Genomic DNA, 17,957 nt, shown 5'->3' with positions numbered 1-17,957 from the left:
GGGTTTGATTTACCATGACGTCAATGGAGTCTTCTCAACTAGTTTCGTATCAGACATGGAATTTTTGCTGCAGCAGAATTTCGGTGGCATTTTAAAGACAGTACACTATGTTAATGTGGACAGCCACAAATCATCACACACTTTGTTGAGGACTGCAAAATTACTCAGCTTCCTGGAGGTCTTCATGTCTTGAACATTGTTGATAAGAATGCTGAAGCTTGGCTTGACCTGATTGCATATGCCAAATAAATAATGCAGAAGCAAACAAGATTTCTAATTTAGATGAATATTCTGCTCTTCCTGGAATGTAAACTGTTCATTTCAAAATTGCCCTAGGATTGTCCTATTAGATGTGTGAGATGCCTGGGCAATATCTGTAAAACTGCGGGAATTTTTCAATGACACATTTTTTTTCATCAGAAAATACTGATATGTCAAAGCCAAAACCATGTCCATTTTGATTAAAGTTTTGTCAGGAAGGTTTCTCAGGCCCAGGAATGGAATTTCTGGTCAGAGAGAATGACCCCAGAAGAACCCCAGTGACTAGGCCATTCACTTGGGATCTGGGAGACCAAGGTTCAAGTCCCTGCTCAGAGTCTGCTCTGAAACTGATGTGGAATGATGCCAAAACCTCCATTTTTTTTATTAAATGAAATTCTTGTTTTCTGGCCAGTGCTAAATATCTGCTTAGGGCAATAGTGACTGACTGGACCAAATAGTTATCAGACACTGGCTTCAAAATGTGTAGGGCCCCATTCCTGTAAAAGGAGTATTTTGTAAGCACAGGGAGAAAGCTCACTTTACACCCATACAGGAGCAGCTGATTCACCTGAGACAGCACTTGCTATATAGTAAGTTTCAGCTGCATTTGGTGGGAGCATGGAGAATTGTTTATGTTCCTGTTGTTAAAACACCTAATAACAAATCCTCCTGTATTGTCAGTCAGTTTTACATAGGGTCTTTCATGGTGTAATAGGAGACACAGAAAAAAAATTAATTAGGAAAATTTGATTGTAAAGCCACAAGAATTGGCAAGTGTACTTAGAAGCAGAAATATTGTCTGAAACTACACCTCTACCTCAATATAACGCTGTCCTCGGGAGCCAAAAAATCTTACCGCGTTATAGGTGAAACTGCGTTATATTGAACTTGATTTGATCCACCAGAGTGCGCAGCCCCCCCCCCCCTTCCCCCCCCCCCGCCCCGAGCACTGCTTTACCGCATTATAGCCGAATTCATGTTATATCGAAGTAGAGGTGTACTTTTAACTCAGTTCATTTTTGGTATTGACTACATTTCATTTGATTGTATCCCTCAGAATAATGTAGCATTATTTTATTTGTGCAAAACTGTGGATTCTATGTGTACACAAAAATTCAGTTGTACAAAAGAGAGTGAGTCATGAATACTGTAACACTGTGTGTTTATGTAGGAAGGATGTTAACCCTTTTTGAAAAATAAGTTTTAAATAGCCTCAAGGGAAATAAAAATATACCTGTAAGATAGTCTGGGATCTGGCAGGGTTTACAACTATATGTTTTCTTAGAAGACTAGAGCTCTACTTATGGAGCCCTACTGATAAATCAGATCTTATACATATCAGGCACTGAGAATTTATGTGAAGCACTCTTGAAAAACTATTTATTTCTTTTAAAATTGTTGGTTTTTCTTTAAACAGACAAAGCATTCTGTCCTCAGGTTGTCCTGGAAAATTTAGCTAACAAAAATGGTTTATTTAGACACTTCGGGGCACTTTTGTTAAAAGAAAATAGGGAGGGGGGAAAAAAGCCCAATAATTCTTTCAGTAGAGCTCTTCCCCTATTTTAACAGTAACTTTGGTTGGTCTGCATTGCAAGATTCTCAGGTTGAAACTCCACCCCTTTGCTAATTTAGGTCAGTGTGCCTTCTTTGTTAATCTGAAATGCTGGGTTAGCATAATTGATTAATCAATTTCACTCCAGTTCTCTATTGTCAGTCCTGCAGATGCATGTAACTTACTGCATAGCACAGCCTTACAAGGGCATGGTGGTGTGTTAATACAGTTACACACAAAAACTTCTCAGTGAATAGAGGGAATTTCCTTCCTCTGCCTGTATATAGATATGAACAATCAAACACCCAAGTAGAGAGGTGCAGAATGTGAAAATGTTTATCTCACTATTATACAGTGTGTGAAGAGTGCATACATTTACAGATGGGTAAGAGAGAGAAAGCTATGCATTGCCTATTTTTTCAGCATGATGTATATGATGTCAGGCGTTTCCTGGATGTTTCATTTTGAATCTAACTTGCCTCCAGTTTTTTACCAGCTGGACATGCAATTTCAATTATGCCTCAACCGTTGGTTCTTCTGATTTCCTCATCCCTTATCTTTACTATATACACCTCTACCCCGATATAACGCAACCCGATATAACACGAATTTGGATATAACGCGGTAAAGCAGTGCTCGGGGGGGGGGGGGGGGGTGCGCCCCCCGGTGGATCAAAGCAAGTTCGATATAACGCGGTTTCACCTATAACGTGGTAAGATTTTTTGGCTCCCGAGAACACCGTTATATCGGGGTAGAGGTGTATAACTTTCTTTGCTCCCCAATGAGGAGGTAATAGCCATATTTTAATTTTGCTGAGACAAGATCTGAACTTGGCAATAAGCCAGAGCAATTTCCCTTCCGTAGCACTCTTTTCCTTCACCTAAGAATGATACTTGCTGCGTTCTTGGTCACAGCAAGATTCCCTACAATAGCATCCTGTTTATGCCCTTTCTCCCCGCCGGATCCACGACCGTATGGTAGCCGAATATTCTCCGTTCTACACAGCCCATTTTTTCCCTCTTAGCACATGGAGCATTCACTTCAAAGTGTGTACACTTGGATGCAGAACAGAGACAAAGCTCATTGCTGAAGCATACCACTCTTTGATAGACAATGAATTTAAGTACACACTAGTATTCTTCAGCATTCTGAGTTTAACTCTGGGGGAAGCTGTGTGGTGATTACTTTTAAAATGTGTAATTTGGGTATTCAGGGGGATTTTCCTTTTAAAAACAACCCCTCCCCCACTCCTGCTTTGTATTTTTACTTCATCAGAATTAAGGGATCAAGCATGGTGCCTGTACAGGCAAATGCATAAGTGCTTTGCTGGATCTGTTAAATTAATCTATAACAACCATTTTGCTACATTGAAATCATGTTAAACAGATTTAGATGTGTGTGTATATATTCAAGCACTCAGTTAAATCAAAGGTTATTACTCCAATCCAACAGGGCTTTGCTCTACGTTTTGAGATAATCACTTTATGCAAGTATTTTTCGTGACTCATGTTGTGCATGTGGACTGATTTGCCTCTTTTCTTTCAATGTAGGTAAAAGTATGGATGAAATTAAGAAGATGCTGTTGTTGGTATTGGGCTGTGCTGTACAGGTGAACATGCCTTATGGAATTACAAAATATTTTAATATGTCGTTTGAATCTGATTTTGGTGCTAGAACTAGAAGTGCCAATCAATGATCCAGGTCCCATTATGCAAAGTGCTGTACTGCCCCAGACAGTTTGTGGTCTAGAATTGTAAGACACAATAGATGGATGAAACAGAAAAACCGGGGGAAAGGAGATGGGAGAAAAATTAGCACATTTTGCATAATAAGCTATAGCCTCAGCTTGCCACCTGCCTTGCCACTGTTTGAACCAGTGCTTTGATACATGCTGTCACAATTAGGCAATCCAAATCATTGGCACACAGTAATTCCTGCAGGAGAGAATGTGAGTGTGAACAATCTCCTTAGTCTAAGGATTGTTGTGAGGGAGAGGGAGTTGGTTTGTTTTTGTTCTGGGGCTGTTGTTTTTTGTTGTTGTTACAATATGTAGGAATATAGTGGAGTACATTAGTGCAAAGAGAATAGATAAACCAACATCTAATCACTGTCTTCTAACAAATACTACTCAGCCGCACCTTTTTTTTTTTTTTAATATGTGTAGATAGAAAGTCCTAAATAGGAACTCTGTATGATCACATGAGGGTTTTTATGCTGTGTTGTTAAACCAAATGGACAGCCGATACATATGGTAAATTCCCCTGAAATACATGACAGTTAACCAAATAAAGGAATCAGTGTCCTGCACACCAAAGCTCTGTGTTTGGAATTCCACTGTAAACTGTTGTAACAGACAATAGGAATGTTGCAGGCCAGTCTTTGCTTATAATTGACCTTGTTTGTGTGTCTGTCTAATGTTCTTGTCATGCCTTAGGACACTCTTCCTGCCCAGCTATGTCAAGTCAATTATGTCAGAGCAGTGCTCTCTTCATGTAGCTGTTCGGAACTTTATTCTTACTAACACATTTTAACACAAAGAATGAAAGGCCTGATTCGGCAAGGGGCTGAATAGTCTCAGTTCCTGTTTAAAGACCTGAACCTCCTCCCACTGAAATTAATGGTTGTACTCAGAATTGGGCCAAAATCAGCACTGTATATCATGGAATCAACAGAAAACAGACTGTGGAAATGTTCTACTTCTCTGTTACTTCGGTCTAGAGCTTCTGCCAACTTGAGGTCCCCAATTTGCACTGACTGTCATTGTGTGGGGTATTCTTTTGTTTTTTAAGATTTACAAAAGTAATTTGATAAAAATAGAGTTGTGAAGCTATGAAGTGAAATTCTCGTTTATTTTTTCATTAAATATTTTACATACAAAGCACACATTTAATTAGTGCCCAAGAACCAAAAAATGAAGCTGAAGTGGGCAGAAGCAAAAGCAAAACCAACTGATCTGTTGTCATTGCCCAAAACGAGCAAAATGCCAAAAGTAAACAAATGGTTTAAATGATGTAAAGTAAAGTTAGGGCCAGATCCTCAGCTGATATATGTTGGTGTAGCTCCTTTGAAATCAGTGGAGCTTTGCTGATTTACACCAGCAAGTGGATCCAATCCTTGATTTTTAGCTTGGGTGGCGGGGAGGTTGGGTTTTGGTTGGGTTTCTTTTTTTACATTTAACTTAGCCTTAAGTTTAAAAACTTTTGGCAGGACTCAGTCACCCTTACTCACACCGCATGTTCATTGACTCCTCAGTTAGTTCAGTGACCTCAAGGAGCATTGGAATAGTGGAATAAAGCACTAGCTACTCAATGTGAGTAAGTGTGACAGAGTCTGGCCCTTGGTGTTGCAAGAGTCCTTTTAGCTGTGCAGAGATGTTCAAAGAAAATAACACCATGGTAGAGTTTTGACCCATAGCTGTTTTCAAGTGACATGTGTATTTATTTTCTGTTTGTTTACAGTGTGAAAGAAAGGAAGAGTTTATCGAAAGAATAAAACAACTGGATATTGAGACCCAGGCTGCAATTGTTTCACACATTCAGGAGGTAGGGTTCTCAGCGCTTGAAGCTTCCTTTCTTTTTTTCTTCTCCTGCCGGTTCAGTGGTATTGTTTACTCTGCTATGTGGTAGCACAGGTTAACCTTTCATAGTAGCACTAGTGTGTTTCATACAAAGAAAGATACATTCCATGAATGTATGGGTATATCTATTTTTGAGCTTGGAGGTATGATTCCCAGCTCGCATAGACATACCCACATTAAAAATAGTAGTGTAGTCTGGATAGCCTGGGTAGCAGCTTGGGCTACCTGCCAAATATGTGCCCAATCGGATGCACTAGGTACGTACTTGGGTGGCTATCCCAAGCCACCTTCCCTTGCTACTCCAGCTACGCTGCTATTTTTAGCATGCTAGCTTGTGTAGTGCTAGCACAGGTATGTCTACGTGAGCTGGGAATCACTGCTTCCCTCTAAGTGTAATCAAATTAAAAAGGTAAAAATTACTAGGTTGTTGGGAAATTAACTGGGCTAACCACTTCTCAAAAAGTGGCAGTAATAAATGTCAGAACTGTCTAACATCAGCTCAGACTGAAAATAGTTTTATAAGGATACACAAAAAGGGTTTCAGGTAAAATTTTCAGAAGCACTTCAGTGATTTAGTCTTATTTTCAAAAGTCACTTAGAAGCTTAAGTCCCATTAGAAGGCAATGAGACTCCCAAGTACCTGCGGCACTTTTGAAATTGGGACTTAAGCACCTAAGTCACATAAGTGCTTTTGAAAGTATTATTGATGGTCCAAAATTTGATTTCAGTCTTTTAAAAATGGTATAATTTGGTGACATATGTCGCCTGGATTCTAAATGCTTCGTTAAAAGAAAAAAAAAATGTTTGCTCAAACAACAGCTATCATCCCACTTTCGGGAGTTCAGGTGAAACCTTCTGTAAATGCCCTCTACTGGACAGGCCTCAAGTACAAAATGCACGTTCTCTCAGGATGTGCTGCCTTCATCTGATGCAAAAGCGAAAAACCAACTAATCTAGGGGGGTTGGGGAACACATACTGTTAGAAGATGTTGACAATAACCTTTTAATATATTTTAAAATCTGCTTTCTAAAAGCAGATCCCACAGACTAGCAATTTCATTTAAAGACTAAGGAACATAAAAAATATGGTTCTGGTAAAAGCAGAAACATGCATAGTCCTAAATGTGGACATAGCAACTTGAAAAGAACCTTTCCAGTCTAGTGCAGTTTTCAGTAACATTATTTGGAAAAAAGCAATTTTTAGAGAATCGTAGTAAAAAAAAAATTTTTTTTTCATACCAGATTAGATCACTGCCACATCCGATCCATGAAGTCAGATACTCCCTGTGACAGTGGTCAATAGCCAGAGCGTCAGGAGAAGGACAAACCTTGTCACCCCCCTAATAATGCATCTAGCTAATTGTGCAATACAGGGCCAATGCCTTCCTGACTCTTGCAGTGACTAGCTCACCCACATGAAGATTGAGAGTTGAGTACAGTACTCTTAGTGTTCTTGAGCACAAAATTATCCAGCCACTTTTTCTAAATCTAGCTATCTTGTGAAAACTAGAAGCTTTGTTACATGATGTTGCAGTTGAACTGAGCATTTCTGCACCATTTCCTGGCTATATTTGCTGAAAAGTGACATTTATGACTAGGTTTGCCCACTCATCAGTTCTTGAAAATTGGTGACAATTGGAAGAGGAACTGTACTGATTCCAACAGCTGAGTTATATAAGTAGCAAACTTGAAAGAAAATCCTTGCACAGAATGAATCAATTCAACAAGCAACATTTGAAAATATACCAGGGAAAATTAAAAAAACAAAAACTGTATTTTGTTCTGGTTTGCAGGTGACTCATAACCAGGAGAATGTGTTTGACTTGCAGTGGCTAGAGCTGCCAGATATGGCCCCAGAAGAACTGGAGTCTCTCTCAAGGAATATGGTTTTCCATCTCAAGAGGCTTATTGATGAGAGAGACGAGTGCACAGAAGTATGAATGAGATGTCTGTTTCTCATACAGTTCATTGGAGGGATCAGACACAGGCTCTGCTTTTCTATTGTCTTTTGCTTTTGTACTGATTGCCTCTATGTTTCATTTAAGGTTCAATCTCTTGTCACTCTATTAAATCTCTAAAAATTCTAGCATTCGTTAGAGTGATGTTTAATCTTCCCTTGCTGCTCTCATAAATTGTATACTCGAGCTACAGAGAATTGATCTGTGAAGGAGAAGTGTGTGCAGGAAACACAATATGCTTTATTTTGTGAATTTGCCTTAAAGCTTTTGTCTCTTATTCTCTTCTCTGAGTGGATACTTTTCTGTCCCTCCCACAATATATGCCATTGTTGGTTCAAGAGCCTTCTCTCTAGTTTATGCCACCAGTGACATCTTTTCTCTGTATCTGTGACTCATCAGTTAATCTTATTTCAGATCTCTGCTAGAAACCTCTCTTCTCCCGACCTAGATCTCTTAACTTCCCCCTCTTCCTACTGTTATTGATTTGACTCTGATTGTATTTGTTAAACCTGTAAATTGTTGCAGTTTTTATAAAAACTCAAAGCAAAATAAAGTCCTTATCTGAAACACTAGGAAGTAGTGTATTCCAGTGGTCAGCAAAGGACTGGGAATCAAAATTGTGTTCTGTTCCCAACTCTGTCACCGACTTCAGTGTGTGACATTAGGTACATCACCTGAACCTTCTGTGCCTGAGTTTCCACATCTGTAAGGTAGGCTAATAATTACCCACCTTTGCAAAGTACTTTGAGATGCTTGAATGAAAGGAGCTATAAGTGCAATGTATTGTTATTTCTTGTTAATGCCACTGGCCTCTCTCCTTTTCCAGCTGATTGTGGATCTCACTCAAGAGAGAGATTATCTGCAGTCTCAGCAACCACCAAGTCCTCTGAAAACATCTAGTCCAGATTCTTCACCAAACCTAGCCAATCGTCTCTCCAATGAGGACAAGCAGCACCTGGCTGTTGAGCTGGCAGACACAAGAGCAAAGCTGAGAAGGGTCCGACAGGAATTGTAAGTCACTAAACGCCTGGGCTGCTGGAGAAACGCTCTCTATTTCAGGTTCTTTGCTAACAGCGACAAGTAAACATGTATTAAGCCTGAGTCTGCAGCATCGGGTTGCCCATTGGCTTCAACACCTTGACTTGTCTCGGAGTTCTACATGCAGACTTGCTGTAGATTTGGGTCTTGTAGGTTGGGGGTGACGGGTTGCTCAAGGAAAGGATGTGCGCAAAGTAGCTGGCTTCACCTTTTCCCATCTTCCCTCTTTCTTGTCACCAATCTCAAACCTCCATTATTTTGTCTTTCCCTTCCCTCTTTTCTTGCCTTCCCACATCCCTCACTCTTTCTTCCTTCTTTCCCTCCCCACCCCATGCCATCCTTAAGTTTTCAAAGATTGTTGATTCCAGCTGGTATTTCCCCTTCCCTACATGCATACACATTACCCTCGCTTGTTGGCAGTGATTGTTGGGAAGAACTGGTTACAAATGACGGTGGCAGCAGGAATGGCAGGTGAAATGATGATTTAAAAAAGAGAGACAGTCCCAAATTTCCTGTGGCTCCGGGCCCCACAAGAAAACATCTGTAGCTATTGGTAACTGGAGCAGCACCAAGAAAATCTAGAAGGTCTCATGTCCAGATTATCCTGGTGGACTCCTGTGACTAATACCCCCTACATCTTGCCATGATGTTAATGCCATAAATACTGTTCCAAGAACCCTTGTTATAGTTTCTTATTAAGTTTTCCCTAATCATTTTCAGGGAAGAAAAATCTGAGCAACTCGTGGACACTAAACATGAAGCAGAACAGCTCGTACTAGAGCTGCAGAAAATAAAACAGGAGGTAAGTGGAGCTTCTTCAGTTGTAACACCGCCGTGACACACATCACTTTAAATATTGCTTTCAATAGTAAGATAAAAATTCTTCTCATGAAATTTGAATGAAAATGGAACCAAGTTACTGCAGCATGTTGTGTGTTGGTCTGATTGTGACAGAGTAATGCAGTGACTTTACTGGTGAGAGCAGGTCTCATCTGCTCAGTTCACCGACTAGTCCAATAATGCCTGGAGCACATACAGCGCTGATCATTGAAAACTGAAGAATCCCTGTAGCCTGAGTTACCACTCAATCCTGCAATGAGTTTGATGGCTAATTGAAGAGTTCTCCACACTTGCACTGTGGTCTCACTCTTGGCTTTCCATTCACTTCCGCTCATTTGGACTTGGGGGCAGGGGAAGGGGTATGTCATGAGTTTTACTAGAATGGGGGGGTTAATTTTATTTTTTTCCGTTTGTCTGTCACTTTTCCCAGAACATCCACCTGGCAGCTGATGCACGCTCTGCCCGAGCATACAGAGATGAACTGGATTCACTGAGAGAGAGAGCAAACCGAGTCGAGAGACTCGAGATGGAACTGGTCCGGTGTAAAGAGAAACTGCATGATGTGGATTTCTACAAGGCTCGTATGGAGGCAAGTGAAGATCAGGAAAAAAATCTGCTGTGCAGGACCCATTTTCCCCAGTGCTGCTCACCAGTTCATGCTTCATTTGTAATCACTCTCACTCTACCAGCACATTAAAGCAAACTGAAGTTCCAGAAAATACCTGATGGCTTTTGAAAGCACTCAGCAATGGCCTAGCTCTGCTCCCCCATTGGAGTCAGTGGTAAGACTCAACAGTGAAAGATGGGCTAGGCCAGTGCTGAAAAGCCCCCTCGTTATAGATCTATTGGGTCTCCATTATGTGGCTGACTGTAGCAGCCCTGTTCTTTGACACTACAGGTCTGGGTCCTCTTTGCAACTTCCTTGCAGTACATTTTCAAGCTGTCTTTGTGCCAGAGTTGATTCTTTGGCCAAAATTTTCTATTTGTGAGTACCCTGTGCTAATTATCTAAATAAGTGGCCTGATTTTTTCAGAGGTTCTTAGCATCTGTGGCTCCGATTGAAGTGGCTAGAAATTTTTAAGTATAGATTCAGATGGCAAACTTTAGGAATCGAAATCTGCAAATGTTGGCCTTAGTAAATAACAGAGAAACTGCTCTTAAGTGGAGTGTTTGTACTTATAAGTTTATGCTATTAGTAATACCAATATCTTCTGCTTAGCCACTTCAGGCCACTGCTCATCCTATTTCACTCTCTTTCTAGGCCTCTTGGCTAATCTCATCTTTAACTCTTGAGATCCCCTACATTTCCCTGATACAGAGGGATACCTTCCACCCCATTTCAGTTCACCCACAGTACAAGCACCTAATTCTACCCTTCTGGAGTTTTTCTACTGCTCATTCTTACTAATTCTTTTCCACCTAAAACTAATAGAGAGGGAGATCTGAGGATTCTGTGCTAGAAACATAGATGGACCTGTTTCTGGTAATGTGGGAAGTGTGACAGACCCAGACCAGTGGGGTACAGGAGTCTGGTAGAGGGCAAATATACTGGTCACTGGATGAGTAGTTTTCTGTTCCCTGAGTGACCAGAGCAGGGGCTGCACTAGAGTAATCAGGAACCTGCTAGAACCAGTTAAGGCAGGCAGGCTAATTAGGACACCTGGAGCCAATTAAGAAGAAGCTGCTAGAATCAATTAAGGCAGGCTAATCAGGGCGCCTGGGTTTTAAAAAAAGGAGTTCACTTCAGTTTGTGGTGCGAGTGTGAGGAGCTGGGAGCAAGAGGCGCAAGGAGCTGAGAGTGAGAGGGTGTGCTGCTGGAGGACTGAGGAGCACAAGCGTTATCAGACACCAGGAGGAAGGTCCTGTGGTGAGAATAAGGAAGGTGTTTGGAGGAGGCCATGGGGAAGTAGCCCAGGGAGTTGTAGCTGTCATGCAGCTGTTACAGGAGGCACTATAGACAGCTGCAGTCCACAGGGCCCTGGGCTGGAACCCGGAGTAGAGGGCGGGCCCGGTTCCCCCCAAACCTCCCAATTGACCTGGACTGTGGATTCTTCCAGAGGGGAAGGTCTCTGGGCTGTTCCCCAACCCACATGGTGAATCTCTGAGGCAAGAAAATCCGCCAATAAGCGCAGGACCCACCAAGATAGAGGAGGAACTTTGTCACACAAGATAGCAGTGACCTTGTGGCAGGAAGGGTTGCCTCAGTGCCAGGGCTGTCCTTAGTCGGGTGCGGGGTCTGGGGCGGAAGTGACAAATCCGTCACTTCTGGGACCGACCACACCAGCCAATCGGTCCGGCCCACAGGGCCCCTCAAAGCGCAGGGCCTGGAGCAGTCACCCCGATTCACAGCACCCAAGGGACGGCTCTGCTCAGTGCATTTGCATTAGCCCTGCTTGCTTCTGTTAGGGTTCATGCTGAAGAAAATTGATAGACTCAACGTGTGACTAAGATTATGGGAAACAGCTGTCAACAAATACTTCACTGAATCTACTGTATATGGGCTCCAGAACTGAATCAGACTAATACTGAAGTCCTCTACCTTACAGCATCCAAGTCGCTTGTTTATTTTACTGTGTATGAAACCTTTATGGTAACCAAAAACAGACAAAATTCTTCTGCTTGTCCTATGGATAAATATCTGATTGTGACTGTCATGCCACTAGCAACAATGAGAATGTTTTGGGCTGGTTGAGTAATTCTTTGCCTTTCCAATGGAAGAATGTGGCACTTTAGCCAGAGTCAGATGCAATCAAAAGACTGTCTGAGATGGATTCTGGAGGCTGAATCTTGGAATCATGTAGTCCCAATTCTGCTTACATTGAAGCCAGTGGAAATTTTGCAATTGACTTCAAGATTGGGCCCAAACTGTAAGTATATAAAGCTCCTGGCTCTGAGATAATGGAGTGTCACTAAAACATATGCCCATAACACTCCCTGCTGAAAACATGGCAGTTCTTTATAGTTTGCAAACCTCGCCTTGTAAATACATTTTTCTCTTTGCCAACCTAGGGGACCAGCTGTCCACTGCGTCTTATGAATAGGTCCACTAAGCGTGCTGAGTATCAAATGTATAAACTGCAAACTGAGGCAGGCTTCTCTCTGCAGGCAATTTCCAGTTTACTGGAATCTCTTACTGTAAGTCGTCTCTCTCTCCTACTCCCCTCAAGCTGGCAAATCAGTTGTGCATTAACCCTATCATGCACACTAGATAGCAGAGCCACGTCTTGTGCTGCTGTACTTTAGTCTGCTGCCCAAAGCATGCAGAGGAGTTGGTTCTGGTAGCATGGGAGAGGCTAGTGCTTCCTCTTATCTTCATCTGAGACAAGAGGGCAGCCATTCTATTGTACTGTACTTGGGTTCTCAGCACTGTGGCTTGCCCTAGAGCCAGCAATACCCTCAAACTAACCACTTCTGCTTCATATGTGCTAAGTTAACTTGATCCATAATGTAAAATTTACAGAGCTCTCCTTCATGTCTTTTCTTCCATCCCTTATGCAGTCTCCCACCTCTGTCTCTTCCGTGTTGGGTGTCAAGGTTCTGCATCATAGGTGAGATTCTGTGCTGCATCTCTAAGAGCTGCAATCTGGAGGCATGGGGATGGAGCAAAGGTCATTTTACATCTTCTTGGCACCTTTCGAACTCTGTTTGCTCTAGGGGGTCAATGTGTCCTCTGGCATAAGTTAGGAGCTGCTTCAGCTGCCTTTGGGCTGCTCCACAGTGTAAAATTCCCAGTATTTTGCATTCCAGCCACTCCTTGTCCTAAATACCCCAGCACATCCCAAGATGTAGAAGGGCAGCATAACTCTGTCTCCTTTGGCCTTGTGCTGCTCCTGCCGGCTGCATTCAGGAAATTCCGCAGGGGGGATTTTGGCCCTCTTATGTTGCTGTACCAATGTAAAGGGGCTTCAATGAGGCCAGAATCTGACAATGTATATGTCCTTCAGACAGTGTTATCCCTCAGTTTCCCTTCCATTTCCCCCCTGCCTCAAGCAACTGTCCTTCAAAGTGAGGTGTAATGAATAGGACTTAATTCAGAGCTGTGCCTGCTCACACTTTTCTCACCCCCTTGAAAAATAGCTGGATTTACAGTTTCCTCAGAACCACTCCCAGTGTCAGAGCAGGGGTCTAGTTCTAGTCTCTCACTTGACGGTGAGAGATACCACTAGGCTATAAAGCTGATCCAACTCCCCTGACGCTTATTGGTAGCTTCCTAAGCTCAGAGGGTCCGAGACTCTGAAACGAATTTCACATAGATGGGGCCATTTTAACTGCATGCACTTCAATGAAGAAACATATGATGGGCACTTAACAAGCCTCTAGTTCTGGTACTTGAAGTACAGCCATGAAAACATGCCCCTAAAGAATGTCATCTCCGGGCAGTGGTCATGAAAGTGCCATATGGAGGGCAGCCCATGTGAGGCAGTTTACAAGAGGTAAGAGTAGAGAAATTGGAGTGAGACTTTAAATAGCTCCTTAAACCACAGGCTAAAAGTCCCTAATGGCAGGAGGGAGATTAGAGAAGCTGTCTTAGAACAAGTGCAAAAGGAGCAAGCCTCACTGCAAGTGAGCGAGACTTGACATGTCTGAGCAGGTGAATGTTTTCCTTCCGCGTCTTTCATGACAAGAAGAAATTACCAAACACTGTTTTAATTTGATTATAGCTCTAAGAAAACACAATGCAAATGCAGTCTATGGATTTGCCCGCTGTGGTGGCTTAATGAGGTCATAGCTATCAATGTGCAGGGGCAGGCTTAATGCAGTGCTTCCTCTGAGCAGGTGGGTCCCTCCAACATAAAAACCCTGCTGCAGCATTCCTCTCCATTGAGTCTAGTGCCTCTCCAGGAGATCAGATTCTTTTTGGAAGCCAGGGAGTCTTACTTGCATTTTTTCCTCCCCCAACTGCAATAAGTTTCCCCACAGGATAATAGGAAGAAATTCCTGTGAACATTTAAAAAAAAAAAAAAGCATTTTTTACATTTTCATTTAGTTTGATGGATGCAAAATGCAATTATTCCAGGGCATTCGTTAACATTTTTGCAGCTCAGCGGGAGCAACTTCCATAGCATCAGGTGTGTGTGTGTGAGAGAGAACTCTCCAGTTTCAATTGAATATTAAACACTCTGAATATTAAACACACTGAATTAAACCATAGAATTTGGTCTGCAGCCTTAACAACATGGGCCCCAATCCTGCAAATACTTATGCCAAGATTTAATTTTAAGTGGTCTACTCATGGGCATAAGTGTTTGCAGGATCAGGGCCCATGTTGTTAAGGCTGCAGACCAAATTCTATGGTTTAATTCAGTGAGAGGTTTATGAAGGCAAGATCAGAAATTGTTGGATATTTTATAGTCATAGTTAGTTTTAAGGTAAATTTCCTCTAATTGATTTTGAATCTCTTATAAGTAAACATATTATAAATCTTAAAAGACCATAGATAACTATTCTGTGCTGTTGATTTAAAAATACCCCACGGCTATAAAACCATTTTGAGAGTTTTATTAATTTAAAAGGAAAAAAAATCTTCATTCCCATGAAGAATACACTCAACCATTCTGCTTATCTAATACAAAAATGATTTATAGCCAAACCAATTCTCAGGTCAGTTGTGCTACTCTAGGGTTATCTGTGGTGACATTAGTTATAATATGCTGTGCTAAGAACAATTCTACCTTCCAGGCTCTGAGATATAACTTTATAAAGCTATCCTGGAGTAATTACTTAAATTAAGTTTGCACTATAAAGATGACCTCAGAAAATGGGTGCAAGTAAATAATGTTGGCCCAACTTTAACAGGCTTCTGCAAAAGGTTCTTAATTTAAGATTTCATCAGAAACCTTCTGATCTGACAGGTCTTCCTCCCCCTCGCCCCTCAGGCACATGCATAGTGCGTACCTCCCATTTCTCAGATATTATGGCTCCCAACAATATGTGATTTGCAAACAGAGACCAAATATGTGTATACCTTACTTGGCACACAGTTAGACTCTTCATGAGACACTGAAATAATCAGTTCCTGCTTGGTAAGCAGTTTCAGAGATAGTTCTGAGGTGATGTTTATGAGGTCAAACACCATCTTACTTCTCACGGCTGTGGTCCAGACTGAGCAGGACAATTTGTTAAATATATTCTGATTGACCCATTGTTTCAATATGAGTATTTTTGGTACTTGTTTTATACCCAGCATGCTGCCTGTTTGTTTTTAACTCCACTCACACTCATCTGTTTTGGTGTCAGACAGTTTAACATATCCCTCCACTCTGGTCAAACTTGGTCCAAAATTTAGGTCTTAAAATATCAGAGTTTCAACACTTTCTCTTTATTCATTTACTCACAGACGTCTCTATTGCAGTCACCATCATAGTATCTTCTGTGAGCACAAAGTGCAATCATCCCTATTTTACAGATGGGGGGAACTGAGACACACATCGATTAAGGGACTTCTCTAGGTCTAGGATATCACGGGAAGTTTGTACCAGAGCCGGGAAACGGAATCCAGAGTTCCTGAGTCCCAGTCCAGCCTTAACCACAAGAACATCCTTTCTCTTTTTATAAAACCTAAAACTAATAGAAATGTTTCTCCATGGATTCTTACTACTACTGGAATTGTTCCAAAAACACATTCATCTAAAGTTTTGCAACAGCTTTGCACTAATCAGTTTCAGTGTGATGGGGACTTAAAAGCCATTCCACACAATAGGTGATGGAAGTGCTGGTTCTAAGCAGTAGCAACAATAACCAGGGATTTTTCTTTTCTATGGGCCATGAGATTTTTTTTCCCCTGCCAAAGTTTATTTCCAAGAAATTGCAGCACATCTCCACCCCACAGCACTCTCTATTTCTAAGGAGGGTAGCTGATGGCTAGAGTTTTGCATACTGCGGGAAAGTCCTATGTGAATGGCAAGAAATGCCTGAAGATTAATTGGTCAACTGCTGACTCTTCCCACTGGCTTTAGGATAAATTAGGGTTAAATTGAAAGCCTTTGTAGGCTTTCTCTTTAGGTCAGCATTAATAGACTGGTTATGGGTTATGGTTAAGGGTTATGTATATATTAGGTTTGTATGCATGTTAGAGCATGTTAGAGATTTCATAACAATCTCTGCAAACTATGTTCTGAAATGCGACATTCAAACCCGGGAGTGAGTCTTACTGAGCTGCTATGAGACTTTTGAGGCCCCTGATCGTATCCTTCCAAAAATGGGAAGGCAGCTGTTGTCCAACGGATCACCACAACTTACTCATTCCTGATAATCTTTCAGTAGTCTATGTGTTTTGAAGGTTTGTTGTCCGAGAGAGCAAACTCATTCACTGATATCAGCAGAGGCTTTACAATTTGAAGGCTATTGTCCAGCAATAAACTGTCAACCCATAATTATTTCTCCGTGGATGTGTGCATGTTCCATTTTTTCTGTGTGTTGGAGGAAAAAATAAACTAATACACCTCTACCCCAATATAATGCGACCCGATATAACACTATTTCGGATATAACGCGGTAAAGCAACGCTCTAGGGGGGCGGGGCTGCGCACTCCGGTGGATCAAAGCAAGTTCGATATAATGCGGTTTCACCTATAACGCGGTAAAAATTTTTGGCTCCCGAGGACAGCGTTATATTGGGGTAGAGGTGTACAAATCTTTTTAGCGGAACAAGGTAAATTATTGGTTTTTTTTGTCCCCATTCCACCCTCGGTTCCCCTATGTAACATCTTGCTCTTTCTCATCTTTCAAATGCCATCGCATTCCTGAGTGAGAGAATTGCAGGCCTTACATGTATGTTTCTGATATCAAAAGCATTTAAAGATAAAAGTAAGCAGTCATTTATTTTTTTTTTACCTGAAATCAGACAATTTAAAGCTGTTCTGACCTGGTCAAAAACGTCAACCAGATTTTATGCTGTGCACATGCATTATTTCTGGAGATAAGGTATATGAATGCATGATGCTGCAATTTTTGCTTTGTTGTGGTTCAAACAACAAGGGGAGCACCATATAATTCACCAGCCTTGTTCCTAGAGCTGTGCTAGAACTGCTGTAGCTGCAGGACCAGATTGGTTTGTGGTGTACAAAACACAAACCAAAAATGCTGCTGGCCTAGAGGAAAAACAAAACTGTTGATACAGTTAATGATTGTGTCAGGTGTTTAAGAGGTCATTGCAAACCAGTGCTTCTTTAAGTGAAATAAAGCCATGTACATGAGAAAGAGGGAAAGAGAATTCTTTCTGACATGTTATTGAAAGGACCTTTTCATGTAAATGTTCCCGTAACCTCTAAAGGTCTAGGTCTGTTTATTTATATGTGCACTCTCTGTCTTCCAAGTGCTTCACCAACGTTGATATTGGAACATTTTAAAGTGTAAATCCTTGTCTTCATGGGATCTTCATATGTAAAATTGTAATTTTAGAGGTAATGATTAAAAGATGCTATTCATAGTTAAATATCCAGTATTTCAATGCCCTTGTTATAGGTGTGCTATATATCCTTTTTTTCAAACTATAGTTTATTAAAGTTGGCTGTTTGAAACGTAAAATTCTGAAACTATTAACTTCATATGCTGTTTTTCTTTTTGTGTTATAGGAATTGAGAGAAGACAACATCATATTAATTGAAACAAAGGCTATGCTAGAAGAACAGTTAACAGTAGCAAGAGCTCGTGGTGATAAATTGCATGAACTAGAGAAGGAAAACTTGCAATTGAAATCCAAACTTCATGATGTAGAGCTGGTACACTCTTT

The 17,957-nt window shown here is 41.3% G+C and overlaps 1 protein-coding gene across 3 annotated transcripts in view; it reads left to right on the top strand.

Annotated features, from left to right (window-relative positions):
- Positions 1-3,368: 3,368 nt before the first annotated feature.
- Positions 3,369-17,957, top strand: part of CCDC88C (coiled-coil domain containing 88C) — a 59,568-nt gene continuing 44,979 nt past the window's right edge. For all 3 annotated transcript variants that reach the window (XM_029911469.1, XM_029911470.1, XM_029911471.1), the window contains exons 1-7: positions 3,369-3,422; positions 5,272-5,355; positions 7,184-7,324; positions 8,175-8,359; positions 9,107-9,188; positions 9,657-9,815; positions 17,800-17,946. In XM_029911469.1, coding sequence (XP_029767329.1) covers positions 3,372-3,422; positions 5,272-5,355; positions 7,184-7,324; positions 8,175-8,359; positions 9,107-9,188; positions 9,657-9,815; positions 17,800-17,946 — 849 coding nt within the window. In that variant the 5' untranslated portion in view covers positions 3,369-3,371. The remainder of the gene's footprint in view (positions 3,423-5,271; positions 5,356-7,183; positions 7,325-8,174; positions 8,360-9,106; positions 9,189-9,656; positions 9,816-17,799; positions 17,947-17,957) is intronic.

Source organism: Terrapene carolina, unplaced genomic scaffold (genome assembly GCF_002925995.2).
Source record: "Terrapene carolina triunguis isolate 2854851 unplaced genomic scaffold, T_m_triunguis-2.0 Scaffold96, whole genome shotgun sequence".
In the NCBI taxonomy this organism is placed as follows: Eukaryota; Metazoa; Chordata; order Testudines; family Emydidae; genus Terrapene; species Terrapene triunguis.
Note: the sequence above shows the minus strand (reverse complement) of the source record. Positions and strands in the feature narration are given on the sequence as shown.